General features: G+C 33.6%; 1 protein-coding gene and 1 long non-coding RNA gene across 8 annotated transcripts in view; one reads left to right on the top strand and one right to left on the bottom strand.

Moving 5' to 3' along the window:
• Nucleotides 1-18,058, top strand: part of ITGB8 (integrin subunit beta 8) — a 99,516-nt gene that overhangs the window by 47,333 nt on the left and 34,125 nt on the right. For 4 of the 7 annotated variants that reach the window (XM_077856590.1, XM_077856588.1, XM_077856587.1 and 1 more), the window contains exons 2-4: nt 795-880; nt 7,088-7,259; nt 16,499-16,745. In XM_077856590.1, the coding sequence (XP_077712716.1) occupies nt 795-880; nt 7,088-7,259; nt 16,499-16,745 (505 nt within the window). Of the gene's footprint in view, nt 1-794; nt 881-6,030; nt 6,200-7,087; nt 7,260-16,498; nt 16,746-18,058 lie in introns of all 7 variants that reach the window. The other 3 variants (XM_077856593.1, XM_077856592.1, XM_077856594.1) reach the window with 2 other exon arrangements.
• LOC144288774 (uncharacterized) overlaps nt 1,042-18,058 on the bottom strand; it is a 229,162-nt gene continuing 212,145 nt past the window's right edge. The window contains exon 6 of the long non-coding RNA XR_013356762.1: nt 1,042-1,194. This is a non-coding gene — a long non-coding RNA (uncharacterized LOC144288774). The remainder of the gene's footprint in view (nt 1,195-18,058) is intronic.

The raw sequence follows: 18,058 nt of genomic DNA, 5'->3' as shown, positions 1-18,058 counted from the left end.
GTGGCTAGAGATAAAGGTAAATAGTTTCCAGGCACAGCTATGTTACTAAAATGTCACAGCTAAGTGTGAGAATCTATGGAAAAGTGAGTTGGTCATGATCTTAAAGCAATCTTAAATTGGTTAAAATTAGTTTACCCAATTAGAAATGTAATTGGGTAAAAAACTTATTAGGAAAACTAAATTGGGTAAACTAAAAAAATTCATCCATTTTAACTACTTTATGTCTAAAATGTTGACTCAAACTGTTATATTTGATTCTTATATCCATCAAGGCAAAATAATCAATATTAAGAAAATCAGAATTCCCAAGTTACTCTGTGTGTTATAATTTCTCAAGAAATCAAGATCATTTTTTAGAAAGTTCATTCACTATGACCCAATATGGATTGACCTGTTCAGTCTGTATATGATTATTTTTACAGGAAAAATTCTATATTCAAAAACACCTCATTAGTTCAGATAATATGAAATACAGTGAAACTTCAGCACACTAAGAAATGTGGAGTGTCTTTTACTCTTGGAGTAGAATCCAAGCCAAATTCCAAATCTCACTAAAATCACATTTCATCACCCTTTCTCCCAAAGTTATAAAACCAGTAACTATCCAGGAAATGTTGTATCTGTTCATTGTAATGCAGTTAACCTTATCTCCGCCCAAAGAAATTATGTATTTTTTAATGTTGTGTACTTAAAACTATTGATCAGCTTATTTCAGTTTTCAAAATACATTTTGGTCTAGAATTGTATATACTCCCTAGTATGAGAGTAACACCTCATTTTATCCTCCATTACAGAAGACAATAGATGTACATCTTCAAATGCAGCATCCTGCACCAAATGCCTTGCGCTGGGTCCGGAATGTGGATGGTGTGCTCAAGAGGTGTGCCTTTTTCTTTCTTTTTTTCTTTCTTTCTCTTTCTTCTTTCTTCTTTTTCTTTCTTTCTTTCTCTTTCTTTCTTTCTTTCTTTCTTTCTTTCTTTCTTTCTTTCTTTCTTTCTTTCCTTTCTTTCTTTCTTTCTTTCTTTTCTTTCTTTCCTCTTTCTTTCTTTCTCTCCTTGTCTTTCCTTGTCTACCTTCTTTCCTTGCCTCCATTTCCTTCCCTTTCCTTCTCTTCTCTCTTTTTTTGCTTTTTTCTCTGTTCCTCATGGTTGACCTTCTCTGTAGCCATGATTTCATTGCCCTAATATTTTGTGCCTTGAAGGTACATCAGGAAAAAGAAAGATACTGCTGAGCATCAGGAAAATTTTATTTGGTTTTATGCTTGGAAACAGCATATCTGGCTTAATATAAAATGAAGAATAACCTTTTCATTAGGAAAATTATGGTAATTTTGAAATAAAGTGCAAACCATTTTATGTTTTCCATCTGTTGTATAGAGAGAATTGGCAAACACAGAAAGTGACTTTTGATAGGTCAGTAGGCTTTGTGTGAAATTCTTGTTGCAGCCTGGGGCAGTAGGTTATATATCCAAGTTGGATCATAGTCTTGTACTTGCTTATTAAAACAAAGAAAGTTAGTTTATTGGTCTGTTTCATTTGTTTTTATTTGAAATACTTAGAGATAAGTTATTTACTCCATTTTATAACATTACAACATTGTACCTCAATTCGTCGGTTACTTATGAAAAATGGGATGCTTTTCCTTTGACATGTGACCTTATTCATGCAATACTGTGTACATTTAAATTCCATGGAATAAAGAATAATTCAGAAATAGTTTATTGTTCAAAATTAGTGTTTTTATATTCTAACAAGAGAAATATACCCCAATAACAAAGTTCATAGTAAAATAATTATAATATATTCTTTCTTTCTTGGCTATAAAGTTGTTTTATAAATTTTTTATTTTGTTGGTAATGTTCAACCAGAACTACCTTATGTAGTAAGTTGTAATGAAGAAGCCATCTACTAATCTGAGGTTTCTTTTGTAAAATTACATAGGTAATTTTATATTTGTTTATGTAACTCTTCTGAATTGGAAAAATAGATCTTTTATGGCCTTTTGCTTGACATGAAGATAAATCTCTAGCTTTTGCCTCCTCTGATTTCACTCAAAAACTGCACCTACCATTGTCTTTCCAACCTCTCCTGCTTGCCATTATGCATTTTCCAGGAGGAAGAAGAAAGCTGAAAAGTAGCAAAGGATGGTGGACATTACTTTCTTCTAAAGCAAGTCAGGAAAGAGGGAGGGGAAGGGTTCACAAAATAGTAGCCATGTCTGAAAATAAGTGTACCTCCTATTGACAACCCAAAGCCTTCTTGGATATACTCTGGTGTTACCATTGAGAAAATCAGATGTCACTCAAAACTAGGCAGTGCTTCACCAGAACCTATGGAACCAGGCAATGTCAGAGAGAGGACAATTCCAGAGTTTCTATTCCCATCACCACCTATGAGCCAAATGACCAGATAGAATTCATTCTATCCTTTGAGCCTCCCTTCCTCATCTTCATAACCCTGAGTTTGGAGTTTACTTCTAGGTTTTCTTGTCAAGAATGTTTCAGAGCTTGATATTTCCTGATCCTAGGCCAATATTCCATTTTAGATTTTTACTAAAGACGATCCTTAGAGCCATGAAGTTTATGTCAACTGGATATCAGCTGCTAAGAACTTTAGTGAGTAGAGTTTAGAGGGACTTTCAAAAGATGGTTAAGGAACCCAGTTGTCAGCCAAATGTAACATCCCAGCCATATAGAATGCCAAGTTCCAGAGGGACCCCTTTATCTGATACTGCTGCTAGCACAGAAAATCTGGAGAGGCACAGTTATAGGCATAGCAAATGTCAGTCCTGCCACAAGAGGAAGGATTTTGAGTAGTTATAGAAATTGGTGGCCAAATGGAAGGAGGTAATGCAAAAGGAAATGTCAGGTGGCTGCCAGAGCAGAGGAGGCAAACCTGTGTCTGCTGTTGGTCAGATGTTTCAATAGAGGATCTCGGGAAACATTTGGAAACCAGCTGGCTGTCTATGTCCCAAAATATTCTTCTATGTAGTAAACGGTCTTCTAATTCATGTATCAAAAAAGCAGGTTCTGAAATGAGATCAGCTTGGATTCAAATCCCAAGGCCATCAGTTTCTAATTGTATTAACTTGGGCATGTTACTCTAACTGCTCTGAACCTCAGTCTTCCCTAGGAAATAATAATTGTACCTATAACACACTGTTGTGAAGATTAAATGAAACAGTATCGAGAAGCATTTGACCCAGGCATTGCTTAAGAAACGGGAGTTGTTACTATAAGAACTTGAGACTCCAGAACAACTCATTTGGGTTAGGAAACCAACAAGATTGTATTAAGAATACAACCCAAGAGAAAGCAACCAGACTCAGCCATTAGCCATATCATTAACAGGAGCTGTCCACTCCATGCAGGCTGACTTGACATTGTCAAGAAGAAGACTATAATGGTTAATTTTGAAAGATTACCCACCATTAGACACATATGAAACTGATGTCTTTTATTTCTTAACCAATGAGAGTAGAGGAACGGGGAAAGGCATTTTTCTTCCTGTTCATGATTAGAATAGATAAACGGTAAGAAATTAAGTGTGGTTTGTACAATTTTCAAAGCTGATCAAAAGTAAAACATCACTAGAAAATCTGGACAGGGCATATTCAATTTACCTACATTCTTGTTGTATAGCATGTTAATCCATCATTCTATATGTTTTGCTTTCTCTTTCTCTCCATGTTACATAAAAATAATTGGAAAATAATTAGAAGGGATCTTATCAATATTACCTAGCTTAATGCCTCAATCTTTTTAACAAATGTAAAAATCTTGATGAGTTGAAGAATTCTCTTTCTTTCTTGCCTGCTGTGCCAACCACGGATTGTGGTTACATAGCCAGAAGTTTAGAGGGCAGCCTTCGAACATAATTATACTAAAATGCAACACAAAGGGCATTCACTGTCAAAAGGAAGATGATAGAGTTGTTTCATTTCTGTGCAGATTGCCGTATTTGGAAATCAGAAAGACTCAGAAATGAGAAGAAAAAACTTTTCCTATTTTTTTCCCCAGATAATTATATTGAATGGATAAAAGTAACAACTGATGAAAAGCCACCTGGGGTAACTTCAACCTGGGTTTTTTCATTTACAAATAGGCTTGAGATGCAGACAGCTGGAGCATGATTTTGCTTGTGTATTTCTTACAGAAAAAATAAAACATGAGAATTAGAAGAAATTAAAGTGACACAAAACACCACAAATTAAAAGGGTGTGGTTTCAAATTCTTTTCTTTTATACAAAGTGGAAAGTAGGCCACAGTGCGTAGGGGCAGCATTCCATTCTTTATTTTGATGTCACGGTCTTTTCTTTCCTTCTCAAACCTAATTGTCAAATTGGCAGTATTTTTCTAACTCAGTTTTTACAGTGGAGTAAAAACAGCCATGCTGATTCAGACATTGCAAAATAATTGAGACTTTTGCCTATTTCAGCAAAATTATTTGACATTTAAAGGTCAAATGGCATAGTGTGATGTATAGTTGCAGTGAATTAACTATATTCCTTTCTTTCCATTTCTGTATACACGAATAAAATCCCTAGCTGAAAAAGAAAATCATAATTATTTGTACTTTATTTCTTTCTTGATTTGAAGTCCGGGTTCTTACATCTTAAAATGCACATGGCCCTTTGTCTGTGGCCTATCATGTGAGGCATGAATGAGCATAGATGTTCCAAACCTCTTGCATCCTCAATATTCCTTAAGCTCCAGGACAGGAGGATCTCCCATCTAGCCTGGAGATTTCTGAAGGAAAGTGATACATATTATCGCATTATATGCCTCCTTTCTTTGAGGAACTCCAAACCGTTTATAAGCTAAATCTTATATTGAGTACCTCTGAGTTTTATCAATAGATGGATAAATTTGAATACAAGAAATTAAGGCTTTGGATTTTTTTTAAAGATCTTATTTATTTATTCCTGAGAGAGAGACACACACACACACACAGAGAGAGAGAGAGAGAGAGAGGGAGGCAGAGACACAGGCAGAGGGAGAAGCAGGATCCATGCAGGGAGCCCGATGTGGGACTCCATCCTGAGACTCCAGGATCACACTCTGGGCTGAAGGCAGGTGCTAAACCACTGAGACACCCAGGGATCCCAAGGCTTTGGATATTTTAAACTTCATGCTAAAAATCTAGGTGTATGGTCAATAGCAAAGCAAATTGAATTCTTCTGTGCCCATGAAGTCATTAACCAAATGATAGCTGGAAATCTTGATTGAAAAGGATATATCCTGAAAAAATCTGAAAAAAAAAAAAGAAAGAAAAGGATATGTCCTCCTTTATCTTTTATTTTTATATTATAAGTGTGCTTCACACTCTAGTTCAGGATCAGTACTGTAAGGGGCCATAAAGTAAAAATGTTTAAGTTTTGTGGGCCACATACTATCTTTCTTGCATGTTCTTTTTTTTGTAATTTTTAAAATTTATTTATGATAGTCACACTCACAGAGAGATTGAGAGAGAGAGGCAGAGACACAGGCAGAGGGAGAAGCAGGCTCCATGCACCGGGAGCCTGACATGGGATTCGATCCCGGGTCTCCAGGATCGCGCCCTGGGCCAAAGGCAGTCACCAAACTGCTGCTCCAACCAGGGATCCCTTGCATGTTCTTTTTTATTATTTTTTAAGTGTAGAAATCTTTTTTTTTTTTTTTTTGGCATTCAAGCAACACAAAACAGGCAGTGTATTGTTTTATTTGTCCCACCGTCCTTAGTTTTCCTGCACCTGCTCTATATTAAGAAAGGAATTAAATTAAAATCTTTGTATGAATGCTTTTATATTGCCCACCACGATCCCATCTAATATTCGCCAGTACTACGGATGTTCCTATTCATAATTCGTGATCTAAGATTCAACTAGTATTGAACTTGATAAGCTTCTTCCTCCATAAACCTATGAAATTCTGTGCTTACTCTAAATTTAATGCCCATAATAATTATTTTACTTGCTTAATTGCTAAATTCACCAATGGGTGTTGACTTTTTGATGATGTGGACTCTATCTTATTCTATTCTGTATCCTCAGCACCTAACAAACTACTGTCCCTAAGTAAGTATTCAGTCTGTATTCTTTGGATGAATGATTAGTTGGAAACCAAACTCCCTGAATCAGCTGAACTAAAGGAGGGATGACTGAATGCCAGATCAAAATAGCCACTGCCAGGAAGATCACTGAGCAAATATCCAGCTAATGTGTAAGCAAATATTCCAAATAGTCCAGGCCAACATTATATATAATAAAACATATTTCTATACTTTTCCATACATTTCCTATTCTTGGAAAAACCTGAATGGTTACATAAAAAATAAAAGTATCTATTTTTTTTCTTAGGATAAATTAAATTTTAAGTTTTCTCCACTAATTTCAAGTTTATTGTATAGCTATTGAATGATGACAATCAACTAACCAATGCTGAATTGTAATAAAAATTCTAGATTTAGTTGCAAAATCTGGAGAATTTTAGCTGTAGTCTTGGTATCTCCCAGCCTCGTTATGAACATCTTCCTTAGTTTATTAAATTATTTACAGGCTATTATGTGTCTAAGTTGGGGGATTTTATGGTCTAAAAATATAGACTTCCAATATACTTTTTAAAAAATTTTAGTATCTTGCCAGGCATGTGACTCCTGAGGGCTTGCTCTATATTCCAAACATGATTTATACAATAAACATCCAGCTGGGTTCTTTAAGAACTGAGACTTATATTTGGAATGACTGAATGGCCTATTTTGAATAAATTTTCTTTTGAAATAGTCTTTCCAATGTAAAATATTTAGAAAGAAGTTGGTATAATTTTACAGTGATCAGTTAACAATATAAGTACTTGGTTTAAATCTCCAGTTAATACTAATTTTCTTCTTTTTAAATAAGATTTAGGAATTAAAGCTTCATTAAGATAATTTTACTCATATTCTTATTGGAAACATGGAGCTATTTTGAATAGTTCCATAATTTGTGCAATACTGGAAGATGGCTTCTTTGTAATATTTGCTGTGTGGGTTATTTTTTATTTTTTATTTTTTTGGTTATAACTATGATGGTATGCACTAAAAACGTCAGTGATTTTCCTTCTTTTACACAGGATTTCATTTCAGGTGGATTAAGGAGTGAACGTTGTGATATTATTTCCAACTTAATAAGCAAAGGCTGTTCGACTGATTCAATAGAATACCCATCTGTACATGTAATACCAAGTGAAAATGAAATTAATACCCAGGTGACACCAGGAGAAGTGTTGATCCAGCTGCGTCCAGGTTTGGTGATTTTCAAATAAAACTATTATTCTGACTTGAAATTAAATTTAGCTTTATTTGCTCATATTCAATATTTTGTGAAAGGCAGTACTATTGTAGTAAAAATAACAGTGGGCTCAGAATCAAGAAATCAGAATTCTGCTTTTTTTGTGTGCCTATAGCTAGCTAGCTGTGTGGCCTCGGACAGTCTCTTCAAACCTGACCACACTATATTATAATTATGTGTTTCCAGACTTGATCACATTGTAGTGTAATTGTGTTCCTATTCCACTGCCAGCTCTGGAAGAAAGAGAACATGTTTTATTCCACTGTTTCTCCAAAGCCTCATAGAGTGCTGGCTTATAGCAAGCATTCCATAAGTATTTGTTGACTTGATCAGTTGATTAATTAATTAGTAAGAGTTGTAAATTAAACTAAGCCCTTAAAGCCTTTGTGATAAACTTTTAAACACAAAACTACAATTCATAATTATCATAATTAACTTGAGCTGCTTTGTGATGGCCCCTGAGATTAACACATACTTTTCTTTCTATGCTTCACTTATACTTGCATTTTATCACATTGTGTTCCACAGATTGTCACATGTAGTAGGCCACTGTAAATTATTCATTTTCCTCCAGTGCTAGAGAATCCCAGGGTGTACACTACACATGGCAAGATAACTTCAGGTACACGGGTATGCATCAGTCATTTAGATGCATTTAGTTTTAAGCAGTATGCCATTGCCTTCAAGTCTTCATTATTTTATTCTGGGTGGTCTTGTCCTGTCATTAAATTTTTAAATAATCATTATTGACACATGACTTGCCTATTCCAAAGCAGAGCTATTTCTTCCAGATTCTTAGATTACCAGAAAAACAAAGTCTATTTCTTTCTTGGCTCTAGGCATACTCCCAGCTTCCAATTAAAACTATGCTCTTCACCATATAAAACAGCCCAGGGTGGACATACACATGCAACAGCTGGAAAGGGATACACAAAAATGAAAGTAAATAGATTGATAAGATTATGCCATTCACTAGCTTCTATTGTTGCCATTACAAAATACTGTACAATAGGTGGCTTAAACAATAGAAATTTATTTTCTTACAGTCCTGGAAGCGAGAAAGTTCGAGATCAAGGTGCTGGCTGATTTGGCGGCTGGAGAGGGAGAGAGACACACACTCGCTGGTGTTTCTTCTTATAAGGGCACTAATTTCATCATGAGGCCCCCACCCTCATGACCTATTTATCTCCCAAAGGCCCCATCTTCAAACACCATTACATTGTGGGTTAGGGCTTCAACACATAAATTTGGAGGGAACACAATTTAGTCTATAGCACTTGATATATAAAATGATACTTTCAAAGGTCATGGAATATTTTTGGATATTAGTCATATCTTAGACAAGAAAACTTAATTCCAAAAAGTGAAACTTTTTATAGGTCTCTATCTCTGTAAATCATACAATAAATTTTGAAATCAATACAAGAGGATAAACAAATATTAAGTAACAAACTAAAATAGTTTTTCCTTAAATAAAGTCTGTTTCCAAGAATAAATCAAACTCTAGTCATAGACTATTTAATAATAACAACAACATACATCAAAATATATGGAATGTGTTTGAAGTGGCTCCCAGGAAAATTAAAATCTATAAATGCTTTTATTATTAAAGAAGAATGAACAAAAATTAACTAAGCATCCAAATTAAGATATAAGAACAACAAAAACAGAATAGCCATAAGGAAAAATAAGAGAAAGGAATTCATAAGAAAAAAAATTTAATAAAAAATATACCAAAAAAAATGAAATGCAAAATAGAAATAAAAAGGTGAAATTAATGTATAAATCCAAGAGTTGGTTCTTTACCAAGTCCAATAAAATAGATAAATTGCTGTCAAGGCTAATTAAGAAAAGAAGAAAAAATAACCCAGTTACATAGATTATACCAGAAAAACAAATACTAAGGAAAAAAGACATTATGAAAATATTATGCATAAAAATTTACGGTAAAATGTATAAATCTTGATAATATAGATAATTTTAAGAAAGACATATGTGACTAATACTGACTCAAGAAGAGGGAGAACCCTAAGAAACCTAATAAAAATAAAAGAAATCAAGATCATTATAAAAGAAACACCCACATTGGATATTTAATGTTTCCTTGGGAAGAAATGATGTTCACCCAAACATCAGGAAATGTATTATCCCTATGCTACATAAACTCTTCCATTAGTTTTAGAAAAGGCCTAGAAGCTACTCAATCTGTACAAGGTTAGCATAACCCTAGTATCAAATCCTTAACATTTTAGTTAACCACTACATTAACTCATATGTGATAAGGAAAACAATGCCAAAGAAAAGAATTATAGATTGTTATCTCAACAGATGCTGAAAAATCATACAGTAAAATTTAGTGTCCATTCTGCCAAAAGCAAAATTGAAGAACAGTTCTTAATGTATATTAATATCCTTCTGGAAGTTTTATTTAAAAGCAGTTAGACAAAAACAAAACAAAAACAAAACAAAACAAAACAAAAATCCCCACCAAATACAAGTTATAAATATTTTTGAAAAGATAAAGCAAAATTATCATTATATGTCTCTGGTAAATCCAAGCAAATCAACTAACTTTTAAAATTAAAAATAAAAAACAGGGGCACCTGGCTGGCTCAGTCTATAGAGCATGAAATTCTTGATCTTGGGGTCATGAGTTTGATCCCTGCATTGGGCCTAGAACTTAAAAATTAATAAAAATTAAAAATAAATTCCTCAGTCATCATTATATAAATAAGATATACATACTTTAAAAAATAAATAAATATGGCAGGTTTTTAAAAATATTCAAATCAATAAATTTCCTATGTAATATTCAATATAATGAAAAAGGGCATCAATTTTCATAGCAGCAACCTAAAATGTAAACAATCTAGGGATAAATTTTTAAAAAAATATGAGATCTATTGTGCTACCTCAAAGAAGAAATGAAAAAGTACAGAAGAATTTTATGTTCTTGATTAGAAAGACAATATTATAACAATGACAGTTTTCTATAAACATGGTCTATAAATCTAGTAAGTTCCAAATGAATTAATAACTAGAAGTCAATCCCAATCCAATTTGAGTGAAAATTTTTAAAAGCTTCAATGATCCTCATCATGCATGTTTCTTTGTATAAAATAGCATATTTATTTAGGATACATTCTTATAAGTAAATTTACTAGGTCAAATAGATACACATTTATTTAGGTTTTTAATTTATATCATCAGGTTATTCACAAGAAAAATAGATATTCAGTTAAAGCTTTTAGGAGTCAACCTTGTCTTTTCATTCTTTTCAACCTCTTCCATTTTTAAGTGTAACTAGTCTGTTACCTGTTTCTTTTGCCTTTTTTCTAGTACTAGAAAGCTTCCTAAACTTATTAACCAACTTTAGTTCTCTTTTTAGCGTGTTATATGCCTCTCTATACAAATTTTCCTCTTTTTCTAACTGAACACTACTTTTCAGCAGCTTATACATGAAGCTTATCAAATATTATTTTACCTCTAATAAGTGTGACTATATTCTTTCAAAAAGTCTGTTCTTTTTTAAACAGAAGATTTGAAACTTAACAATGGTGCATTTTTTTCCTATGGGTGTGTTAACATCTAAATTTGTATACTTAAATGAATTTAGTCTGTTACTTTTTGTAGATATAATGGTGGTTGAATCCTTCTGAGACTAAAAATTAACAGTTCAAAAGATGGGTAACTGCTTCAGTGCTATAGATAAGCAATGACAATAATGGTAAGACAAAAAGTGGATAGACATGAGAGATAATGGGAGATAGCATCCCCAGGGGTTGGTGACTGATGAACACTGGGACACTTGGGCTGTGACTCAAGCAACAAGGTGAGAGGGATGGCTGCCCTCCGTGGATGGTGTGGTACTGAGTTCAAACGAGACACCTTAGCTTGAGGTAATGACTTTTATTATATATGAGGCTGCAGTTCAGCAGGAAACACAGGTTGGACAAAGATGTGGGAGACTTCAACACCAGGTGGTAAATGATGGTAAGTGAAGGTATATGAGGAGTAGGAGAGTGAAAAGAGAAATGCTTAATATCTATGTCAATCATTATGTGGCTTGATTTTATTCAGTTTCCCACTACTGTCTGAATTTCTACATGCAAATTGGTGTAATTGTCTAAAGTGTATAAGCCATCTTTCCAACATAGCTACGAAAGAACTATATTTTATAATATGCATATATAACAAGTAGTTATTAAATTATATTTAAGAAGTTCATCTAAAAATGCATGTGGCATCAAGGATGTGCCAGCTTTGAGGCATAATATATAAAGCTACATTTTACCAACTCCTGATATATAGAAACATTACTCCTCATAATATAAAAGTCCTTTCTACCATGACATATACAATGCATACCTAAGTATAAAATGTATTTATTCCCTAATTTTGATTTGGTTTATTTATAATCATTTTATTCTTATCTTATAAAAAATCATTACCTTCAATGTAGCATTTATTAAGAATTAAAATTTTTTTCATGAATATTTCTATTATATGCTATACTGACTAGGCTTTTTAAAGAATGGTAGTAGAAAAAAAAAGAATGGTAGTAGGACTCTTATATAGTTTATATATTTAAAGTGAGATTTAAAAGTGTTATTTTCTTTCACTTTTACTTCTTAAACTATATTTTTTTCTTTATTTTTACCTATCAATCTTAAGCAAAAATAATATAAAGAAGCTACTGATCCTACACTGAAATGAAATCTTTAGGAAGATAGAAGAGGGAAAGGAATTCTCTAATTCTGCTTCAGAAGTAATACAATGTCTATAATAAGGATTAATACAATCTATACCTCCCTATTTTAAGAAAATCTTTCAAACTTGATTCATTTTAACATTGTCACAAAAGAATGCCCTTTAATTTAGTGTAGTTTAATTTTAAATGTAAGATTTTTCAGGTATTCTTCCTAAATTCAAAAAATTTTTAAAACCAGAAACATATAGAAATAATGCATTCTTTCCCCTCCACCCCTAGCACTTATCCCTTATTTTATCCCCCACAGAAATCCAGAAACATGCTGGAGTCTGTGCCTTGATGTTTCAATCTTATCTTGTTTTGGGGCCTTCTCCTTCCCTCGCCCAAGTGTAATGAACAGAATCTGGCTGTTCTTTCTTCCTGCTAGCTTTCCATATTTTCTTATGGTTTCTTAGTTTCATCTTATGCAGAACAGTTTTAGTTATCTTTTCTCAATGTCCAGTCATGATTGTTGTAGCCAAGTCTTCAGAGATGTTCACATCATTATTTGAATGATTTTAAACTCATTCTAACTACTTCTAATTATTTGGGCTATTCAAATCAATACTGGCAAAAGCTCTAAGTAGGTCTCAGCTTTCCTCCAAGTCCTCTTTCTTATTTTATGTCACAGACCCACTTCTTCCCTTTGAAGTTGATTGATGGAAAAAAGGATCTGAGCCTTTAGAATCTCAAAAGGTGTAAGAATGAAGCTTTCTTGGAGATAATATAGATAGTGGCATAAACATTTTGTGGCCAGATGATATTATTTCCTTTCAAACAGAGAAGCTATTTCAGTTTTTCCTACTCTGTGGGGAAGAAAACATAGATAATTAGCTTCTCACTAAGGTTAAAATATGTGGACCTTTTGAAATGATGTATCAAAATGTGCTTCAAATGTAGTTTAGCTAAATACATTGATGAGGAGCCTTACCCCTACCAAACCCAGAAGTTTTAGAGATAAATGGTTTTCACCTTAATGAAGCTTAGTAATACTAATAGTGATAATTACTATATATATATAGTAATTAATATATATACTATATATATATATATATATATTTCTAAATACTGGGGTAAATATTTTAAATAGATTATGTCACTTAGTAGCTCTTAGACACTAAAAGAATCCACCCTACATAGCTCTGCTCTCAGAGTAGTATTTATGACATTGCCGCCTACACTGATAACCTCATAAATATTAAGTCTTATTTTACATATGGTTTTTTTCTCATCTAATATTCAAAATCTCATTAATATAATCCTCCTTTTGCACCCTGTATTGATGGCATCCCAGTATGAACTGAGTGGAAATTTTATCTGGGGTACAGTATCCATGTTCCCATAAAAAGTAATTTCTACTGTCTCTGAGAAGGTTTCTTCCTCATATATAATGAAACCATCAAGAGCCAGCTTGAAAGCACATGTGGAATATCTCAAGCTCAGAGGCAAAACACGGTAATCCAAGCGTGGTCCCTCCAGCTTCCTCCTTAGCAAGCAAAGTGGGGTTTGGGATCAGGCTGTCTAGGGCTGCCTATCCTGAGCTGATGACTTAAAGTCAGAACTTTATGGGAACCTCAAATGCCTTGCAGTTTATTATTTTTTTAAAATATCTATTCATTTATTTTAGAGGGGGTAGGGGCAGTGGGAAAGGGAAAGAGAGAATCTCAAGCAGACTTCCGCTGAGTGCAGAGCCAGACTTGGGGCTCAATCTCACAACACTGAAATCACTACGTGAGCCGAAATCAAGAGTTGGACGCTCAACAGACTTTGCCACCTAGGTGCTGCAAATGCCTTGCAATTTAGAAATGGTAATTATCATATTCCCCAGTAATGACTAAAAGGCCTGTGTATGGAAAGAGTCTCTTTACCCCTTTATTAAAATTTTATCTTCCTGAGGCCTCAGCCTGAGATCTTCAAGTGACCCAGGTACAAAACTGAGACAAGCATCTATATAATTCAAAATCAAGAGCAGCCTAAACCTTCCAACCTTGACCATTTGGCAGGCTTTCTTACCACCATCTTCTTTGTTGAGGCCAGTGAGACTAGGAATTTGCTTGCAAGGTTAAGAGAAGCTAGTGTGTGCTGAGGCCCCCTATACGGCTAACATTTGGTTGGACCTCCCTGAATATCTTTGTCCTCTAAGGACTGTGCCTTTACAGATTCCCTTGGCTAAGATAACCAACCAATTTTATAACAACCTGCACAATACACTAAATATCTGGTAAATTTTGCAATAACTCCATGAAATCACATAGCCATTAATCTTTAGACAGAGCTACCATAAACTGTAATGATCACCAAGATGAAAACACCATGTGACCAGTGCCTAAGGTCTTTAGCCTTATACCCAAGTCAACAGTTAAAAAAACGACCATCCAATTTGTAAAAAATTAAAAAAAAAAAAAAAAAAAGCAGCAGCTGATCCACATATTAAGCCACATGAGCCATGCTCCCTAATTATGCTCCATTTCTATTTCTTATTGATCTGGCCCTGTCTAGATTCTGACTTTCTCCTGAATTGAACTTCACCCAAATTGCAAGACACTTCCACAGGGACAGGTCTTTTTACCAGACACTGGAAAAGCAGAGCTGAATATATGCTCTTTGGAGGCAGCCCAGCTCATAAAGGAAAGGAGTGAGAGAGTGGACTAAGTGGCCTTTACATCTCCCAAACTCTTGGGCCAAAAAACTGAGTGTTACAGTAAAAGGTTTTTCAGCACATACAGGCAAATTAGGAATGAGTAATTTCTCCCATAATTATTATTACGTACAGAAAAACCTTATTTTGAATATATTCTATAACTGATTTTAAAAACATCTGATTTGTAAAATAATTTAAAAGACAATGTCGCTGCTTTTGAATACATTAAGACTGAAAATATCTTAAAGTATCTTCTGGTAGGGAATCCCTGGGTGGCGCAGCGGTTTAGTGCCTGCCTTTGGCCCAGGGCACGATCCTGGAGACCCAGGATCGAATCCCACGTCGGGCTCCCGGTGCATGGAGCCTGCTTCTCCCTCTGCCTATGTCTCTGCCTCTCTCTCTCTCTCTCTGTGTGACTATCATAAATAAATAAATAAATAATAAATAAAATATCTTCTGGTAAGTAGATCAGGCTATCAATTGTATATACAAATCGGTGTTCATTAAAAAAAATTGTTCTACACTAATTACTCTCCACTGACAAATAATGACTTGCAAAGCACTTACTTTATTGTTTAAAACAGTAAAGTTCACAAATTGTCCATATTTACATAGATGACTTTTTACTATATACTTACAGACTTTCAATTATGGAATGAGTAAGACATGAGAATAAAAACACAGTCTAAGGAATACAGACAATGATACTATAATAGCTATGTAACAAGACAGATGGTAGTTATACTTGTGGTGAACACAGCATAATGTATAAACTTCATAAACCTCTAAGTTTTATATGTGAAACTAATGTAACATTGTGGGTCAACTATACTCAAATAAGATCAATCAATAGATAAAAATAATTTTATTTATTTATTTATTTTATTGATAAAAATAATTTTAAAAACTAAATACAGAACTACCAGCTCCACAGAGTGCCATATCCTTGGATACAGTGATATAGGTCCTTGTATCAAATGATAATAGACAGAAAACCAAATAAAACTGTCTTGTACACAGTTGTTGGGAAGCTCCCACATTTCCCACTCTTCACATCTAGTTCCTTTGCCTCTATGATCCCTCTTCAACATATGTTTATCAAGCACCTACTATGTGTTAGATAAATATTGTTCCCTACATTGCCCAGGTCCCTAGTGTGGCACTGCTCGGTACAGTTCTTTAGACGACTGTCTCATTCTTCTCATCCCATGACTACTGTTGGGAGGAATCTCATCATCTAATTCATAATGAGTTATTACTTAGTTTGGATAGTGTAACATACTACTCAGTACCAGAGTTTTCACATCTCATATGTAAATATGCCTTAACCTAAAAGGATGAATTTATACCCTCATCCAATAAGAGGTAACTTTCTTAAGATGCCTTTCTACTTTTCTTCAAACCAAAAGCCTCTTTCAAATCAATACAGCCACCTACTCTTGAGACAGAATGCTGCTTGCAGTATTGTGCTGTGCTTTCCTAGATACTAAAGGAAGTAAGTTCATATGGGGATAAATATATTCTCTACTACATTTATATTGAGCATAGAACTTTATGGTCCGTTTGTTACTATCACTATCTGCACCACGGAATTGTGAGAAATGCATTGTATAAGTTGGAAACTAATAAACTGATACAGATTTCAAATTGCTTTAAAATTATTCCAGGATATTCCTAACTTCATTCATTATGCACAAATTTGTGCTAGTTGTTATGTATATAAAGCATGACTGATTTATTGAGAGCTTATCCTGAGATGTTAAAAATGAATACTACATGATGTCTGTCTTTCTTTGAACCAGAAGCTGAAGCTAATTTTATGCTGAAAATTCATCCTCTGAAGAAATATCCTGTGGATCTTTATTACCTGGTTGATGTCTCAGCATCAATGCACAATAATATTGAAAAATTAAATTCCGTTGGAAATGATTTATCTAGAAAAATGGCATATTTTTCCCGTGACTTCCGTCTTGGATTTGGCTCCTATGTTGATAAAACAGTTTCACCATACATTAGCATCCACCCAGAAAGGATTCATAATCAATGCAGGTATCTGGTGGTTGGTGTGGACTTCATAAATGCCAAATTAATTTTTTCTTATAAAATCTCTCTGTTTTTATATAAAGGACTTACTAAATTTTATATTTTTGTTTTATTAAGTGAGAAATGAAAATATTTGGAGAGGAGGTATGTTCCTATCTGAAAATTTATGAGATTATGTGTAGCTTGGAGTTTCTATGTTTTTTCAAATATCACTCCGTTTCATCACAAAAAACTCACAAATAATATTAGTCATCTTGGATAAACCTCCAATATTCAGGCAAACAGGCATATAAATACGTGTTTGAGAATTCTGTATTTGTCTTCAAGCTCCAAATTTGTTAAATTAAGGTTTGTCAAATTTAAAGTACTTATATTGCCAGTATGACAACTATCTTTGTTGCTGCTATGTTTATAATTATGTTACCTAAGATGGGATTTCAAAGAAAGCTCAGCTAGGACATGGAGGGTAGTTGGAAAGATGAGAATTTGTCTGTTTTCTGGAAAGAGACGCTTTTCTTATCATTTTGAAAGTCTGATTCTAAATAGCATATGGCCCACCATGAAACAAGAACTGACCTTAAAAATACAAGTTTCTCAGACAATATCCTAATTAGCCTGTTGAGTTCTCAGAAATGTATTCAGTTCCTCTTTAATATAACATTTCATTTTAACATCTTCTTTTCTACTTCCATAAGTTGCCCCAATAACTTTATAGATAATCTACCAAAACAGCTCTGCTAACTGTCGGAATGAATACATCTCCTCATGGAGCCTCATGTTCCTTCTCCCTGAACATGCATGTGCCTGAGGAATGATTTTCACTTCTTGGGACATCACAGGATTCTCAAAGTAATTTTAATAAACTCTGATTTTTCATCAATAATTTCACACCAAGCAACACTTCAAAAATTAGCACAATGTTTTAAAATATCAAAGAATAGTATAATATTTTCACTAAATTCCTAAAAACAGTTCCCAAAAAGTGTTTTTCAGCTGTTTCATGGTCAGATATGATAGGAAATCACTGAAAATTCTTGTCTCCTCTTAAAATTAACCATTAATAAAAGCCTGTTAGGTGTCCTATATTAAACATTTTAATCATCTTTAAGTTTTTGGACACTAAACCATTATATTCTTATTTCCTACTTGCAAAGAAATATCCACCAATATCGAACTATTCTCTGATTTTATAAAGTACAGACTTTCTCTAATAAAATTATATTGGCAAAAATATATTTATTTATATGTATATAAATATATATGATACATATAAATTAAACTATTTATTATATATATATATATATTCCTTTCTTACACCA

The sequence above is a fragment of the Canis aureus genome, chromosome 18 (assembly GCF_053574225.1).
Source record: "Canis aureus isolate CA01 chromosome 18, VMU_Caureus_v.1.0, whole genome shotgun sequence".
In the NCBI taxonomy this organism is placed as follows: Eukaryota; Metazoa; Chordata; class Mammalia; order Carnivora; family Canidae; genus Canis; species Canis aureus.
The sequence above is the reverse complement of the archived record's forward strand: the minus strand, read 5'-3'. Positions and strand labels throughout refer to the sequence as shown.